Source organism: Telmatherina bonti (assembly GCF_933228915.1).
Source record: "Telmatherina bonti genome assembly, chromosome: 21".
NCBI lineage: Eukaryota > Metazoa > Chordata > Actinopteri > Atheriniformes > Telmatherinidae > Telmatherina > Telmatherina bonti.
Window position 1 is genome coordinate 5,689,628 of NC_136630.1, and position 15,525 is coordinate 5,705,152.

General features: G+C 44.5%; 1 protein-coding gene across 1 annotated transcript in view; it reads left to right on the forward strand.

Moving 5' to 3' along the window:
- Positions 1-223: 223 nt before the first annotated feature.
- Positions 224-15,525, forward strand: part of srcin1b (SRC kinase signaling inhibitor 1b) — a gene marked incomplete at both ends in the record, with an annotated part of 109,945 nt that continues 94,643 nt past the window's right edge. The window contains one exon of the mRNA XM_079261340.1: positions 224-508. Coding sequence (XP_079117466.1) covers positions 224-508 — 285 coding nt within the window. The remainder of the gene's footprint in view (positions 509-15,525) is intronic.

The following is a 15,525-nucleotide window of genomic DNA, read 5'->3' on the forward strand; positions in this document are numbered from 1 at the left end:
GGTCTGGAGACAAACGGAAGAATTTTGTACGAGCTGTAAAACAGGAGATGCTGACTGATTCATATGACACATAAAGCATAGCAGTCGTTTTGTTTGTTTTTTCTTTTAGTGTTTTTGTTGTTTGTTTTTTTTCGCTCCAGGAATCTGATGATTGGGCGAAGTTGTACTTACGCTGTTTTCAAACCTCTCCCCATCTGCAGGTCGAGAGAAGAGAAAGGGTCCCATGATCTCTGCCGGTGATGCCGAGTTCCCGCGGGATTACCACACCCTGGCTGCCACCGGCGGCCGCGGGGCACGCCGGTTCCCCGACAACAGCAATGGAGGGTTCGCCACGTCCTCGCTGGATCGCCGGCACAACTCCGTGGCTGCCAAAAGCCTGGAGGCCCTGAACAGCATCCACAAAGCGGACATCGAACGTCAGCGGGACGCCCTGATGGACCTCCAAAAAAACAAGTACACCAACAGTCCCGGCAGCATGTCGCAGGGCTCTGCTGCTGCTGGCCGACAGGTAGCTTCACACCTTCACAACAGCCAACACTAACCTGTATTTTTCCCTCTAACTCCACATATTGAGATATCTAGTCTCCCCCCTCGGTTTCCATTAAACATGAGATGCTGCTGTTCATGACTCATCTGCAGTTGATATTTCAGAAGATGCAATCGAATCATCCGGCGCTCCAGAGGAAATACCGCGCTGACTGATAATTATTAAACTGAGATGATGTTGAAGTGAGTCTGCAGCAGCAGAACACTTCATGTCATCCATTTATTACCGCCGCCAAGGAGGTTGTGTTTTCGTCCAAGTTTGTCTGTCTGTTAGCAACATTACTCAAAAAGTTATGGATGGATTTTGATAAAATCTTTGGGATATGTTGGGGGTGTCACGAGGAACAAATGATGAAATTTTGGTGGAGATCAAGAAGAGATCCTGGATTCTGGTTTTTAAATAAAAAGTACAAAGGAGACGCCGCGCCACTGACTAGCACGTCATCGTATGCAGTGGGCGTAATGTGCATAATGCGCGTAACTTTGGCTACAATTGGCCGATCGGTATGACCGACCCTTCTTTCTAATCATATGATACAGTGGAATCACGCTGATGTCATCATGTTTACATAAATGTGACCAATTGGCGCCGACAAAGCAGGAAATGTTTGTGACGCTGAATAACTGACACCTGTTGTTGTCCTATCAAACTGATGTTAACGGGCAGAAAATGGTGATTTTGTCCACCTAACTACTCCCGAAGAACTGTTGGAAACGTAGTCGCTTTACTGAATACAGTTTTATGTCGGTGGATGAAAGTTCTGGAGGCAAAAAAGCAAAGGTAACACAGAATATGTAATGTTTTTTAAACATGAAGCATAAATTCAGCTTCTTTTGACTCTGGTTGAGTGAATCTTGGTCATAGTGACATTAAACTGGTACGACTGGAATCTGTGGGATGTGTGCTTTCAGTAGAGGTGCTGTTTGTTCGTTTCCATGCCGCTGGGTGGACACGAGGGTCCAATATTTTTGTTTTTTTGTATTTCTGTGGACTTTAACTTGGTCTTTTAACTCCCTCCGCCAAGGAGGTAATGTTTTCACCGGAGTTTGTTTGTTTGTTTTGTTGTCTGTTAGCAACGTTACTTAAAAAGTGACGGATGGATTTTGATGACATTTTCAGGATATATTGGGGGGGGTCTCATAAGGAAGAAATGATGACATTTTGGAGGAGATCCGGAAGAGATCCTGGATTCTGGATCACTTTGAAGTTTTGGGGGGTTTTTTTTCGTTTGTTTTTTTTTTGTCTTGTCCAGCATTTAAGCAAGCAGACTGATGTTCTGGATGCTGTGTTCTGCTGAGCAAATTTATTTTGCCAAGGGGAACTTTTATAGATGTAATGATCCCCTTGAATTTCTTGATTCTTATTTTATTTTTCTATTTGCTTTGGATAATAGTTTGTATTACAGAGTTTATGCTGCTGGACCTGACCGGAAAGGACAGGAAAGGGGCAGAAAGAGAACAGAAAAGAGAACGTAAAAAACAAAAAGAGATCAATGCATACACGTATATGCACATACATACACACCTACATATATATGTATATACACTCGCACATACAGTGTGTATATATATATATATATATATATATATATATATATATATATATATATATATATATATACATACACACATACATACATACATACATATATAGATAGATATACATACATACATACATATATACATACACACATATATACACATATATACATACACATACATATCCATACACATATATACATACACATACATATCCATACACATACATACAGACATATACATACATACATATGTACACACACATACCCACCCACACACATAAATATATACACCCACACAAGCCAACTCTAGATTCATGGTCCCTGTGGAGAACAAAACCATTGACAATCAGGAGGACCAGAAACTAGCAAGTTAAATCAAAAAGACAGAAAGAGAGCTACCTGCTGTTAATGAATAAACTTGCTGGATGTGACTGTGACACATGCAGAACATTTAGAGTGGAACGTGTTCAGAGAAGAGTGATCATGCCAATGTGACCCCGCCCGCCTAGGGCTAGAGGCAGGCCAGGAGAACCCAGAGACCCGGGTAACCGACAGTCACCCCCAGGCACAGACCCCAACCCCCCCACTCCAGAGCCAGCCATGCATCTGCCCAGGAGGTGGCGAAGGAGGTCCCCAACCAGAGTCCCCCGCAGTCAGGGGGAACAGGCCCCAGCAGGCCCAGGCCGGCAAGGGCCGATCCCGCTGGGCACCGGCCACCCAGGGCAGACAGAGCGCAGGCCCCAGGGCCCCAAGAGCCCGAGAGCAGCCCCCCGCCCCCGCAGGCAGAGGGCACAGCCCACACCGACGGAGGACCAGGATCCCCAGACCGCCACCTAGCGGCAGCCAGGTCACACCCCAGTGCGCCAGCTGCGCTCCCCAGGTACAGGACACCACCCCCCCACCACCAAACCACACACACATATACATGCATACCCTCCCTCCCCCAACACGCACTCCCCTCTCAGCCCCCATCCACACACCCCTCCGCAATCCACACACATCTCCCATCACATACACAACCCCAGCCCACCTCTACTCACTCACCCATACCAAGTCACACAAACCCCAACCGCCCCCGCCCCCACACACACTCACACCCCGCCACCCCATCCCTCTACTTCTACCCAACCACACATGCCCCACCAAACACCCCTCCACCACCCACAGCCCCCCCACAGACACCCTCACTCCTCCAACACAGGCACACCCCATTACATACAACCCACCCACCAACATACCCCTCCACACACACACATCTACTCATCCGCACACATCCTATCCCCTCACCCCCCTACCCACCTATATCCCCAACCCTAATCCCCCCCCAGCCACCGCACCATCCATCTGTATGGCCCAGTAAAGCCCCGAGAGCAGGGGCATGAGAGGACCCTATCGCCCCTGCCTCCCCCCCGCTTATGACTGATTGTGAAGTATGTATTAGTTGCAATTAAAATTGAGGGAAGTGCCACGCGGTGTTGGGAGAGGGACCACCTAAGCAGCCCCCCAACCATACACCGCACGCCCCCCCCCCCTAATCATGTGAGTTGTCAGTGTGATGTCTAAGTGTAATTAAAACTGGGAGGTGAGCCGAGGCTGGGTGCAGCGATCAAGACCACCTTGATGGCCTTTCTCACCACCCAGCGCCACATGCATACCTCCCAATACCCTGCCTGTGTGTGATGGGGAGCGGGGAGGAAGAGGGGTCGAGGGATTTAAGTCTGGAAGAAAGCTCACCCTCCTCCAGAAGGTGAGCCGCCCGCAGCACTAGGCATGCCCCCCACTCCCAGGGCCTCCCAAGGACCAGGACAAGCCGGGGGCAGCCATCCCCGTAACCAGAGCCTTCGGCGACTCTAACCAGAGAGTCATCACCGACCCAAGAGGGGACCAACTCACCACATGCAGAAGGGGGGCATGAGGACAAAGAGGAGGCGGGGCGGCAGAAGGGGAATCCCAGACCGATTGTCCACCGCCCCCTCACTCACAGAGGATACCCCCACCTGGGGACATGAAGTCCCCCCTTGTCCACACATCGGCACTTTCACGCACATCCGCCACTGTCTCAGCACACACACCTACAGCCACACACACACACACACTTCCGGACACATACAGGTCCACCCACACACACATTCAGCCCACCCTCAAAACCATCTTCCTGACCCCCACGTCACATCCAAATCTCCCCCACCTCCATCCATCACATCTACACCAACCCACCACACACATCCACCCACTCCCCCATACATACACCCCTGCTGCATCGGGGGACAACCCCGGGCACCGAAGCCCGGGACCCCGCCCAGCCCACCCCACGGCGGCACAGGCGCCCGTTACGGAGTCAAGCCTGCCAACCCAGCACCCGCCAGCGACCTCGCTCCGCCGCTGCGCAGCAACTCCAGCTGCTGGCCCATCCAGGTCCACAGTAGGGCTAGAAACCTAGCCACCCCAGCAGTGGAGCAGTCAAAATCCCCCCCCCGGGAGCCCACCACAGACCCACAGCCTCCAGAGACCCCCAACCGGCCACCAACCCCGAGCGCAATAAGGTCACATTCTCCCCCCATACTAAGTGATGGAGCTGATCACAGGGGACCAGAGGGAATGAAGTTCAGCTGACCGATCCCTTGAGAAGGCAGACATCATCTCCATACTGATGTGATTTAATAAGAGATTTCTGAACTGCTGGATACACAGACTTTGTTTGCTTTTCCAGTTTAGAAGTATAGTTTTCTTTGCGATACATAAACTGGTGAGGATTAAGTTTGCAGGATTAAATTCTATGTTAATTTCACCCAAGTGGCCCAGTAGGCCCAGTTTGGGGTTTGTAGGGATGTTACATTTGAAGCAAGTTGACAGATCTTTACATACCTGAAACCAGAATTCCTGGACAGGTGGGCAAGACCAGAAAACATGGTAGTAGTTGTCAATTGTGTTACCAGTGCAGTGTGGACAGATGTTTGATTGTGACAGACCCATCCTGAACATCCTGTGTCCTGTATAATGAGTTCTATGCAGAATTTTAAATTGTATTAGTTGCATGTTTGAATTCTTAGTCATTGTAAATGTATTTGAACAGATCTGTGACCATTCATTTTGGTCAAAGTTACTGGATAAGTCTGCTTCCCATTTAGAAGTTGGGAGACATATGGAATCGTCTAGCTTTGATAGTAATCTGTATATTTTGGATAACAGTTTCGGGGCATTGAGATTTAAGAATTCTGCAGCCCTGATAGGTAGCTGCAAGTTTAATTGATCAGGGGTGTATTTCTTACCTATAATAGATTTAAGTTGGTGGTATTCTAAGAATTTTGTGCGGCTGATTTCATATCGTGAAGTAATTATATCAAAAGGGAGAAAGTTCCCGTTTTCTATTAAATGTTCTAACTGTTCTATTCCTTTATTCTTCCATTGAGGGAAGTTTATCATTTTCCGGTTTTGCTGGATGTCGGGATTGTTCCAAATAGGTGTAAGTTTGCATGGAATAAGCAAGGACTTGGTTAGTTTAAGAAATTCCCACCAGGCCATTAGTGAGGAGCTGATATTAATGCTTTTAAAGCATTTTTGGCGTTTGACAGCTGTGCTGATAAATGGCAGGTCTGAAATTGCCATATCCTCACACATAGCTTCTTCTATATTAAGCCATGGTTCATCTAGATAGCTAGGTTTAAGCCATTTAGAGATGTATTGTAGTCTGTTGCTTATAAAGTAATTTTGGAAATTAGGCAAGTCTAAGCCACCGCTATCTTTAGTCTTCTGGAGTGTTTTTAGACTAATCCGTGGTGGTTTGTCTTTCCAGAGAAATCTAGTGACATTAGAGTCCAGCGATTTAAACCAGGTGGAGGGAGGTTTAATGGGGATCATTGAAAACAGATAATTGATTTTAGGTAGAATCATCATTTTTATAGTTGCAACTCTTCCCATTAGTGATATGGGTAAAGATTTCCACCGTGTGAGATCGTCCTCAACTGTTTTTAGTAGAGGGACATAATTTAGCTTTGTAAGGTCTGACAGTCTGGGTGAGATGTTTATTCCCAAGTATCTAATATCTCCTGACTGTAAAGCAGTGTCAGGAGTATTATGGAAGGAACAGTTGATGGGTAGAACGGTGGTTTTAGACCAATTAATGGAATATTCAGAAATTGATGAGAATTGATTGATGAGTGCGATTGTCTGACAGATGGATGATTGGGAATTTTGAAGGAAAAGTAATACATCATCAGCATAAAGACTGGTCTTATGCTCCATATTTCTACAGTTAATGCCTTTAATGTCTTTGTTTTGTCTAATGCTAGCTGCTAAGGGTTCAATAAAGATTGCAAAAAGTGAGGGGAAGAGTGGACAGCCTTGTCTGGTGCCTCTCTGCAATCTGAAGCTGTGAGAAGTTTGATCATTTGTCCTGACGCATGCATTTGGATTGCTATACAGTATCTTTATCCAGTCGATAAACGATGAGCCAAACCCGAATTTTCTTAATGTTGCAAATAAGAATTTCCAGTTCACCCTGTCAAATGCTTTTTCAGCATCTAGAGAGATTATTGTAGTTTCCAGGTTATGTATGGTGGCATAATCAATTAGATTTATTAGTCTGCGCGTATTAGTGGTGGAATGTCGTCCCTTGATAAATCCTGTTTGATCAGGATGTATAGTAAGTGGAGTTATTTTTTCTAGTCTTGTAGCAAGCACTTTACTGATTATTTTAAGATCTGCGTTCATTAGTGATATTGGACGATAACTAGATGGGAGTTTGGGGTCTTTTCCTGGTTTTAGTATTACTGTAATACTAGCCAAATTCATGTTTTGAGATATTTGGCCTTTTTCCTTAATTTCTGAAACCATTTTATAAAAAGTGGGTGCTAGTGTAGACCAAAATTCTTTATAATATTCAACTGGAAAAGCGTCTGGTCCTGGAGCTTTATTGCTGGGCATGTGTTTTAAAGCTTCATGTAGTTCCCCTACTGAAATGGGTGCGTCCAAAACCATTTCCTGGTCCTGTTGTAACTTTGGAAGATTGAGGTAGCTGAGAAATTCCTCAATGTTGTTGTCTGATGGATCTGTTTCTGAGGAATATAATGTTTTATAGAAATCCCTAAACGTGTCATTTATTCCATCAAGGTCATGAAGGATATTTCCTCTTGAATCTTTAACAGAGGAGATGGTTGTTTTCTCCTTGTTTGCTTTTAATTGATTTGCGAGAAATCTTCCAGATTTGTTGCTATGTTCAAAATTCTCTAAGCGAAGTCTTTGTAGCAAAAACTGGGTTGTTTGGTTAATTATTTCATTCAGCTCTAGTTTAGCCTTTCTTATGTGATTCAGAACTTGCTCTTCTGGAGAAGCCTTGTAGGCATCTTCTAGTGATTTTATTTTAAGCTCTAGTTCAGATATTTTTTAACTCTCCTTCTTTTTCTTATGTGATGAAAATGAAATTATTTTCCCTCTCATGACTGCTTTTCCTGCCTCCCAAAGAACACATGCTGATGTTCCTGGTATGTCATTGTTTTCAATATACAAAGACCACTCCCGTTTGAAGTAACTGATAAGTAATGGATCTTTAATGATGTGTTAAATCTCCATTTGCTATAAGATGGTTTAGTTTTCTTATTAATTAGGGTAAATGATACTGGTGCGTGATCACTGATAGTGATGGAATGGATTTTAGTTTCTGAGATATTGTTCATCATAGAGCTGTTAGTGAGGAAGTCGTCTATTCTGGAGTATGAGTGGTGGACCGATGAAAAGTAAGTATACTCTCTAGCAGTGAGGTGTTGTGAGCGCCAGACATCACAAAGACCAAAATCCTCGATATATTGTTTAACAACTCTTGCTGACTGCCAGACCCTGTGTTTCCCTGCTCCGCCCCCCTTGTCCATCCCAGAGTTTAAGGTCATGTTGAGGTCGCCCCCAATGATAAGTGTATTATCAAGGTGATCATATAGTAAGGAGAAGAAGGAATGAAAAAAGAAGGGGTCATCAGTGTTTGGGCCATAAATATTTGCGATGCCTAACTTCATGTTTTGGATAGATAATGTCATTATTATGAATCTTCCATCTGGGTCTAAAATTATATTATTAGCAGTAAAATTAATTTTCCTGTTTATCAGAATGGCTACTCCTCTTTGTCTAGAATTGAAGCAGGCCGAGTACACGTGAGGGAACTGTGCTGTAGAGAGTACGTTAGCTGTTGTTTTTAATAAATGAGTCTCCTGTAGCAGGACAATGTCTGCCTGTAGATCATTCAATCTGCTAAACACCCTCAACCTCTTCTCCCTGGAACCAGCTCCACGTATATTCCACGTAACAAACCTCAGGGTGGTCATGCTCAAGCTACTGAAGTGTTTCTATAAAAGAATGTGTGTGTTTGTGTGTGTGCAAGCCCACATTAATCATCACTTTGAAGTTTGGTTGGGCGTTAATCACAATCTGCTTGGTGGAGGTCTGTGCTCTCCGAGGGCTTTTCTAGTTATTATTATTATCAGAAATGCAAAAGCAAACTACTGTAATGTGAGTTTATGGAGGTGAGATATGGAGGCATCCTTCAGAAAACTTCTTTAACTGTAAATGACGAAGAACAAACTGTTTCACAACAAGCACATGTTTTATACTGATAGTTTCCATTCAGGTGTTTACCATGTAGCAGGCAAAGGAACCTGAAACCGATGCAGCGCTGCAGCAGGGACCCTCCTACAGCTGACTGACATAGATCAGGACCATGTGTAAAACTGCAGTTTGTTTAGCTCATCAGTCAGATGGCAAATCCCACCCTGAGATAATTATCTGCATGTCTCTCGTTTATCCTGCTACATCAGCGTTCGGTGCATTTCACCGGCGGTTTTGGAGGTGGACGGTGAACACCGATGTCCGTGCAACATACAGTCAACCTGGCGGTTCCAGCGTGGAACAGGCAACTTTGTGATTGGTTCAGTCACAGTGACGACATCAGGGTTCCCCTCTGTGTGCAGGAGGCTCGTATGGACTGGTCTGGGTTTATCTCATGCTATCAGTGAACTGGTTCCCAGTCTCGTGTGGCTGAACGTGTTTATTTCTGACTGGAAGATGACATTCTGCCTCCGTTTAGTCTTTCATTACATTATGTCACATTCACACTGACAAATTTGTAAAGAAAATTATAAAAGATTTGTATAAAAAAGAAATAAAAAGAAAACAAAACATGTACAGTATATTTATAAAAAAAAATCCAACAGGCTACAATTCCCAGGACCCCCTGCAGTTTCCGTGGACCCTCTGCTGTATAGTTTCACCAAGTTACCTGCAAAACTTGCAAATTAAGCTTTGGTTCATCTGGACCTAAATTTGTTCACAAATGACCCAAAACAAGCCTCAAAGTCTGTTATTACTGATGGACGGAGTGTAAAGTAAATGTCTGGACATCCACCATCAACACTCCTCTGTCGTTAAAATAAAATGTGGATGCATGAAAAACCGTTTTTTATTTTAATATCCATTAGGATCAGAGATGACTGCATGCAGCAAGACCAGAAACGTTCAGCTGACCCAAAACTTTCAGTCTGAAATCATTTATAAAGGACAAATGGGGTTTAGTTTATTCCTAAGAAAGATCAGATTAACGAGATAAAGATGACAAGAGGGAAGTAAGTTGTGTCAAGTTTTGCTGCTCAAACACATTTTCCTAAAATCTAAATTGCTTTTAGATCAATACAAGCTGATCAGTCTGTCATGTAGCGATGAGTAGGTCGCTTCAGTTTTCATACAGGATGCCGATGCAAAACATCTGAGAGCGTCCTGGAGTCTCAAGGCGGTAAAGGCGGCGTCTGCGTCAGGTCGGGCTTGTGTAGCTGATGCAGATGGTGTGTGTGTGTGTGTGTGTGTGTGTATGTGTGCATGCAGGTAGCCGTATCAGGCCTTTCTTATGACTCGCAGTGACTCACTCTTCCACCTCTCACAAGTGCGTATTAAAACTAAATAATTGATCAGACAGACAGTTTAAAATCTCATTAAAATCACAATAAAAACAACATAAGCCACTCTATCAAAATGTGCCACTCTCCCTAGTAGATGCATGTACATGTGGGGGTACAATTCAGGAGGTTTTATTATGTAGTCTAATGGCCGTAGGAATAAAAGATCTCCTGAAACGCTCTGTTCTACAGCGTGGCGAGAGAAGTCTGCTGCTGCGGTTGCTCCTTTGCTCCCTCAGGAATCCATGGAGACGGTGTTTGCTGTTATCTATTATTGTTCTCAACTTATTCAGCATGAGCCTCTCCACTACGGTTCCCAGAGAGTCCAGTATGCGAGCGCCGTTGTAGCGGCTGCAAGTATGCATATGTCTATGCATGTATGTCTATGCATATATTTTTTATACATATAGGTCTATGCATATATGTCTATGCATTCAGCAACAGTACGCAAACATGTATCACACTCTGACCAATCACAAAGGAGCACTCCCTGGTCGCTGCATCTGTGTTGCTGGGATGCATGTCATGTCTGAAAAGATGCACGTCGAGTCTACGCTGGTTATGCCGTAACCGACCCGATGTAGACGCCACGGGAGTGTAAACCGGCCTGAACTGGGACGATTTCCTGGGGGACCGTGGGGTGGGGTCTTCTTGCACTGGGTTACCTTATTAAAAATAGCTTCAGATGCTGTCAGATTGGTCCGAGTTGAAATGTCTCAGACCTGAGGTTGTGGTCTTTCAAGCTTTATAAGGTGTGTGTGTGTGTGTGTGTGTGTGTGTGTGTGTGTGTGTGTGTGTGTGTGTGTGTGTGTGTGTGTGTGTGTGTGTGTGTGTGTGTGTGTGTGTGTGTGTTGTAGCTGTTGCTGTGTGGAGGGGGCCAGAGTGTAGGTGGGATGTCTGGTCTGTACGGATGTCTCAGATGCAGGTTTTCCTCTCTTAACCCGTGACTTCTCTCCAGCCTCCTGCTTTCATGCAGACATGTTGGTATTCAGTTAAAATGTCTGCATGTGAGATGTTCTGTGTTCAGGCGGTAGCTCTTCTCTCCACTCTGCATACATTCCATCAGCAGCGGTGCTGAATGCAGGAACATCTGCCCAGGTAAACCCACCAACCGTGCAGGTTTATCATGAATCAGATCAGTGGGAAGCTTTGTGATTGATTTAACCTACAAAGACAGGTATTTTGCCTAACAGTTTTATTTCAGACCATTTTACTCCATCATGGTGTCTAAAGTTATTAAGCTGAAGAGGAAAAGCATTAAATGCATCATAAATAATAACCCTTGGGTGGAGGTATGAGAAACCAGTTAACAAGCTATCTGCTGCAGCTCACTGTGTGAGGTGAACCGGTTTAACAGGACGATCCCAGAGCAGCGGTTTGGTGAGGGAATCTAAAGACAAGAGCTCGGTGCTGGACTGCAGGACATTTAAAGGCAGAGTATGTAAGATTTCAAGGCGATTCTTTCCACCACGAGGTGGCAAACACCAGGTCGTGAGCAAAACCACAAAACTGCTACCTCCACAAACGACCACAGGTTGGCAGTAATGAGCAAAAGTCACCCCTCCTCCTTGCCAGCTCCAATGAGGGCAGGAATCGCTTGTGAGCTGTAGCTCAGAGCCGCTCTGCAATAAATGGGCTTATACTCCCCCTACTGGTGGAAAAAAAGACTTTTTTTTTTACTGGTCAGAAAACATTCAAGAAGGGTCTTTGTCATTAATGAAACTTGTAATTTAATAACGCATCAAATATGGACAGACTGGAACCTACATGTTTAAAAAACTATCTAATTATGATTGTAGTTATTTTTTTAGTTAATTCATTTTGAAAATATTGAAAATCTTACATATTCTACTGTTAAACATGCAACATTTAGTCTGTTTTAAATGCAGTGCGAAGTCTGAAAGCAAGGACGTCTGCTCTGAGACCGAATGCTGTTGGATGAAGGTGTTCACACAGCCTCACAGGGTTTAATGCTTTGTGATACCAAATTATATTCAAGCCAATATCTGCAGTTCTGATCCGATACTTAATACAAATACTAGATTTGAAATTTTCATAAAATGCTTCTCAAACTTACATCACGCAACATCAGTCGAAACAAATAAAAATGATTGTCATTGATAGAACAATTTTCAGTTTTAGTCCTATAAAGTTTTATTCTCAATACTGAATATTGTAATGACATCCAGCGTCTGCAGCATCCGACTGAATGTGGGCCTGCTGAACTGATGAGAGCTGATCGCACAGATATTTATCGCAGCTTCTACATCATTTTATAACCATATTTAATACTTTTGAATAAAAACAAGCTGGGAAAAGAAAAGCAGACAGATGAAAATTCCTTCACTAAAAGCACCTCATGCTATACTGATACCACCTCATGCTGCATGGATAGCACCTGATGCTACATACACTACTCACAAAAAGTTAGGGATATTTGGCTTTCAGGTGAAATTTATGGAAAATGCAATATGTTCATGCTACAGTGATATAATATCATAAAAGTAAGACATTTAAGTAGAAGGATGCACTACTGATTTCCTCATCTCAAAAAATTCATTCAACACAAAAGGTAACAACAATGGTAGTTACACCACAACAAAAAATTTGAACGTCTCAATATCTCGTCATGTGCCCTTGAGCATCAATTACAGCTTGACAACGACGTCTCATGCTGTTCACAAGGCAACTTATTGCCTGCTGAGGCATGGCATCCCACTCTTCTTGAAGGGCAGCCCTCAGGTCATTGAGGTTCTGGGGTGCAGGGTTTCGAGCCTCTACACGACGGCTCAGCTGATCCCACAGGTTTTCAATGGGATTCAGGTCTGGAGAGAGTGCAGGCCATTCCATTTGAGGTACACCAGTCTCCAACAGCCATTCCCTGATGATGCGGCCTCGATGAGCAGGAGCATTGTCGTCCATGAAGATGAAATTAGGCCTGTGCTGTTCATGTAGGGGCACAATCACTGGATTAATGATGTTATTCAGGTAGTATGGGCTTGTCACTGAACCATTCACAAAGTGTAGGGCAGTTCTGTACCAAGTGGACACCCCTGCCCACACTGTAACACCGCCACCACCAAAAGCTGGCCTGGTGACAACAGTGGCTGATGCATAGCGCTCTCCCTGACGTCTCCAACATCGTTGCCGGCCATCATTTCTGCTCAGTGTGAATCGACTTTCATCAGAGAACAGCACTGAGGCCCACTGGTTCCTCGTCCAGCGTAAATGCTCCCTGGCCCATGCAAGACGATGATGCCTGTGCCTGGTGGTGTGGTCAGGTACCCGTGCAGGTCGTCTAGCACGCAGACCACGCTGATGGAAACGGTTTGGAATGGTCTGACGTGACACTTGGGTGCCTCTCACCTCTCTTAAACGTGCCTGGAGTTGAGTGGCATTCATCATCCGGTTTCTCAGGGCAGTGTTCACAATGTAGCGGTCATCAGCACGGGATGTGGCCAAAGGACGTCCACTTCTAGGCCTTTCTGTGACTCTTCCAGTCTCTCCATATCTCTGTTGCAACCTGCTGATGACACTCTGTGACACTCCAAGCTCAGTGGCCACTTCTGTCTGAGAACGTCCTGTTTGAAGCATGGCAATGGCAAGGGACTGTTGTTCCATTGTTAGGTGTCGTCTTGGTCTCATGATGTCAAAATGTGAACAGCATGATGAGGACAACTGTTTAAACACCAGCTCTAATTGAACCAGGACATTTATTGGTCAATTCAAGGATCACACACCTGCCGTGATTTTTGCCGTTAAGCTCCTTGTTAGAGAACAGCAACTTGTGCAAAATTTATTGAAACATTTAACAGTTGGACGTGTGCATTTAAAAGCTTAGAGAAGATCACATTAAGTTCACCTGTACAGGTTTGAATGCATTTTAGGCTTGTTGTGAAATTTCACCCAAAAGCTGAATATCCCTAACTTGAATAACCAAAAAACTTTTTGTGAATAGTGTATATAGCGCTTCATGCGACATGGATAGCACTTCATGCTACATGGATAGCACCTCATGCTACGTGGCTAGCACCTGATGCTACATAAATAGCACCTTATGTTACATGGATAGCCGCTCATGCTGCATGGATAGCACTTCATGCTACATGGATAGCACCTGATGCTGCATGGATAGCACCTGATGCTGCATGGATAGCACCTGATGCTGCATGGATAGCACCTGATGCTGCATGGATAGCAATTCATGCTACATGGATAACACCTGATGCAACATGGATAACACCTGATGCTACATGGATAACACCTGATGCTACATGGATAGCAGCTGATGCTACATAAATAGCACCTTATGTTACATGGATAGCACATGATGCTGCATGGATAGCATTTCATTCTACATTAATCGCACCTCATTCTACATGGATGGCACCTCATGCTGCATGGATAACACCTGATGCTACATATATAGCGCTTCATGCGACATGGACAGCACTTCATGCTACATGGATAGCACCTCATGCTACATGGATAGCACCTGATGCTACATATATAGCGCTTCATGCTACATAGATAGCACCTGATGCTACAGAAATGGCATGCTATTCTGTGCGTTTCCATTTTAAAATGTCCTGTACAACCGAACCAAACCGCATCATCTTTGGGCCTGCTTCAGCTGCAGGTCCACAGAAAATTATTTGGTTCTGTTAATTCAGAGACAACAAAGGCAAATGTGAAGCAAGCACAACGTGGCTGTTCGGGCCACGGGTCAGCTGATGATAAAAGGTGAAGGACGCCTGCAAACAACAGCGAGGTCCAGTCAGTTCTGGAACTACAAACTTTAAAAGCTTTTGCAGTTATTATTTGTATCTTCATGTTATTTGCTGTCACATGCACAGTGGAGGTCCATTCAATTGACTGGACTGTTCTAAAAACTGTTCAGTACCAGTCCAAACTGAACTGATCAGTGGAAATGGTACTAAAGAAGGACATCTCACTGCAACACCTGTCTTCCTCCTCCCAGTTACCTTGTCGCCCCGTTGATCCTTAGATGTTTAGGGAGGTTTGTGGAGTTGCTGCAGTACTTCGGTCTTCTATCGTACAACAACGCCCTTACTGTTCACCGCACACGTGACGGTGCATCAGACCGACAACTCAACAGTTCAACACCTTCTTTCATACCATGTTCAACCCACCGTGTGACGGGCTCACAGCAGGTGTACTGCCTCTGCAGGTGGAGGTGTGATGCTATGAAGGTGTCCCAGCAGAGGTTATGAGTTCAGTGCAAAGATAAATGGTATTTATTGTCCGTTATATCGTGATGCTAGAAGCTGTTTGAGGAAATTCACTGTAAAATGCCAGAATTGTTTTATGTGACGGATATAAGGGAGAGAGGTCGAGTTGGTTATTTGCAAATAAAATGTAAATGTAGCACCTGTCATGCTAATCCAGCATGTACAGGTGCTTGTAAAACTATGCAGTTTTACAGGCTAGTCAACCAGAAGATCTATGGATCACTCAAGGAGATGAGACTGAGGTCTGGTTTTGAA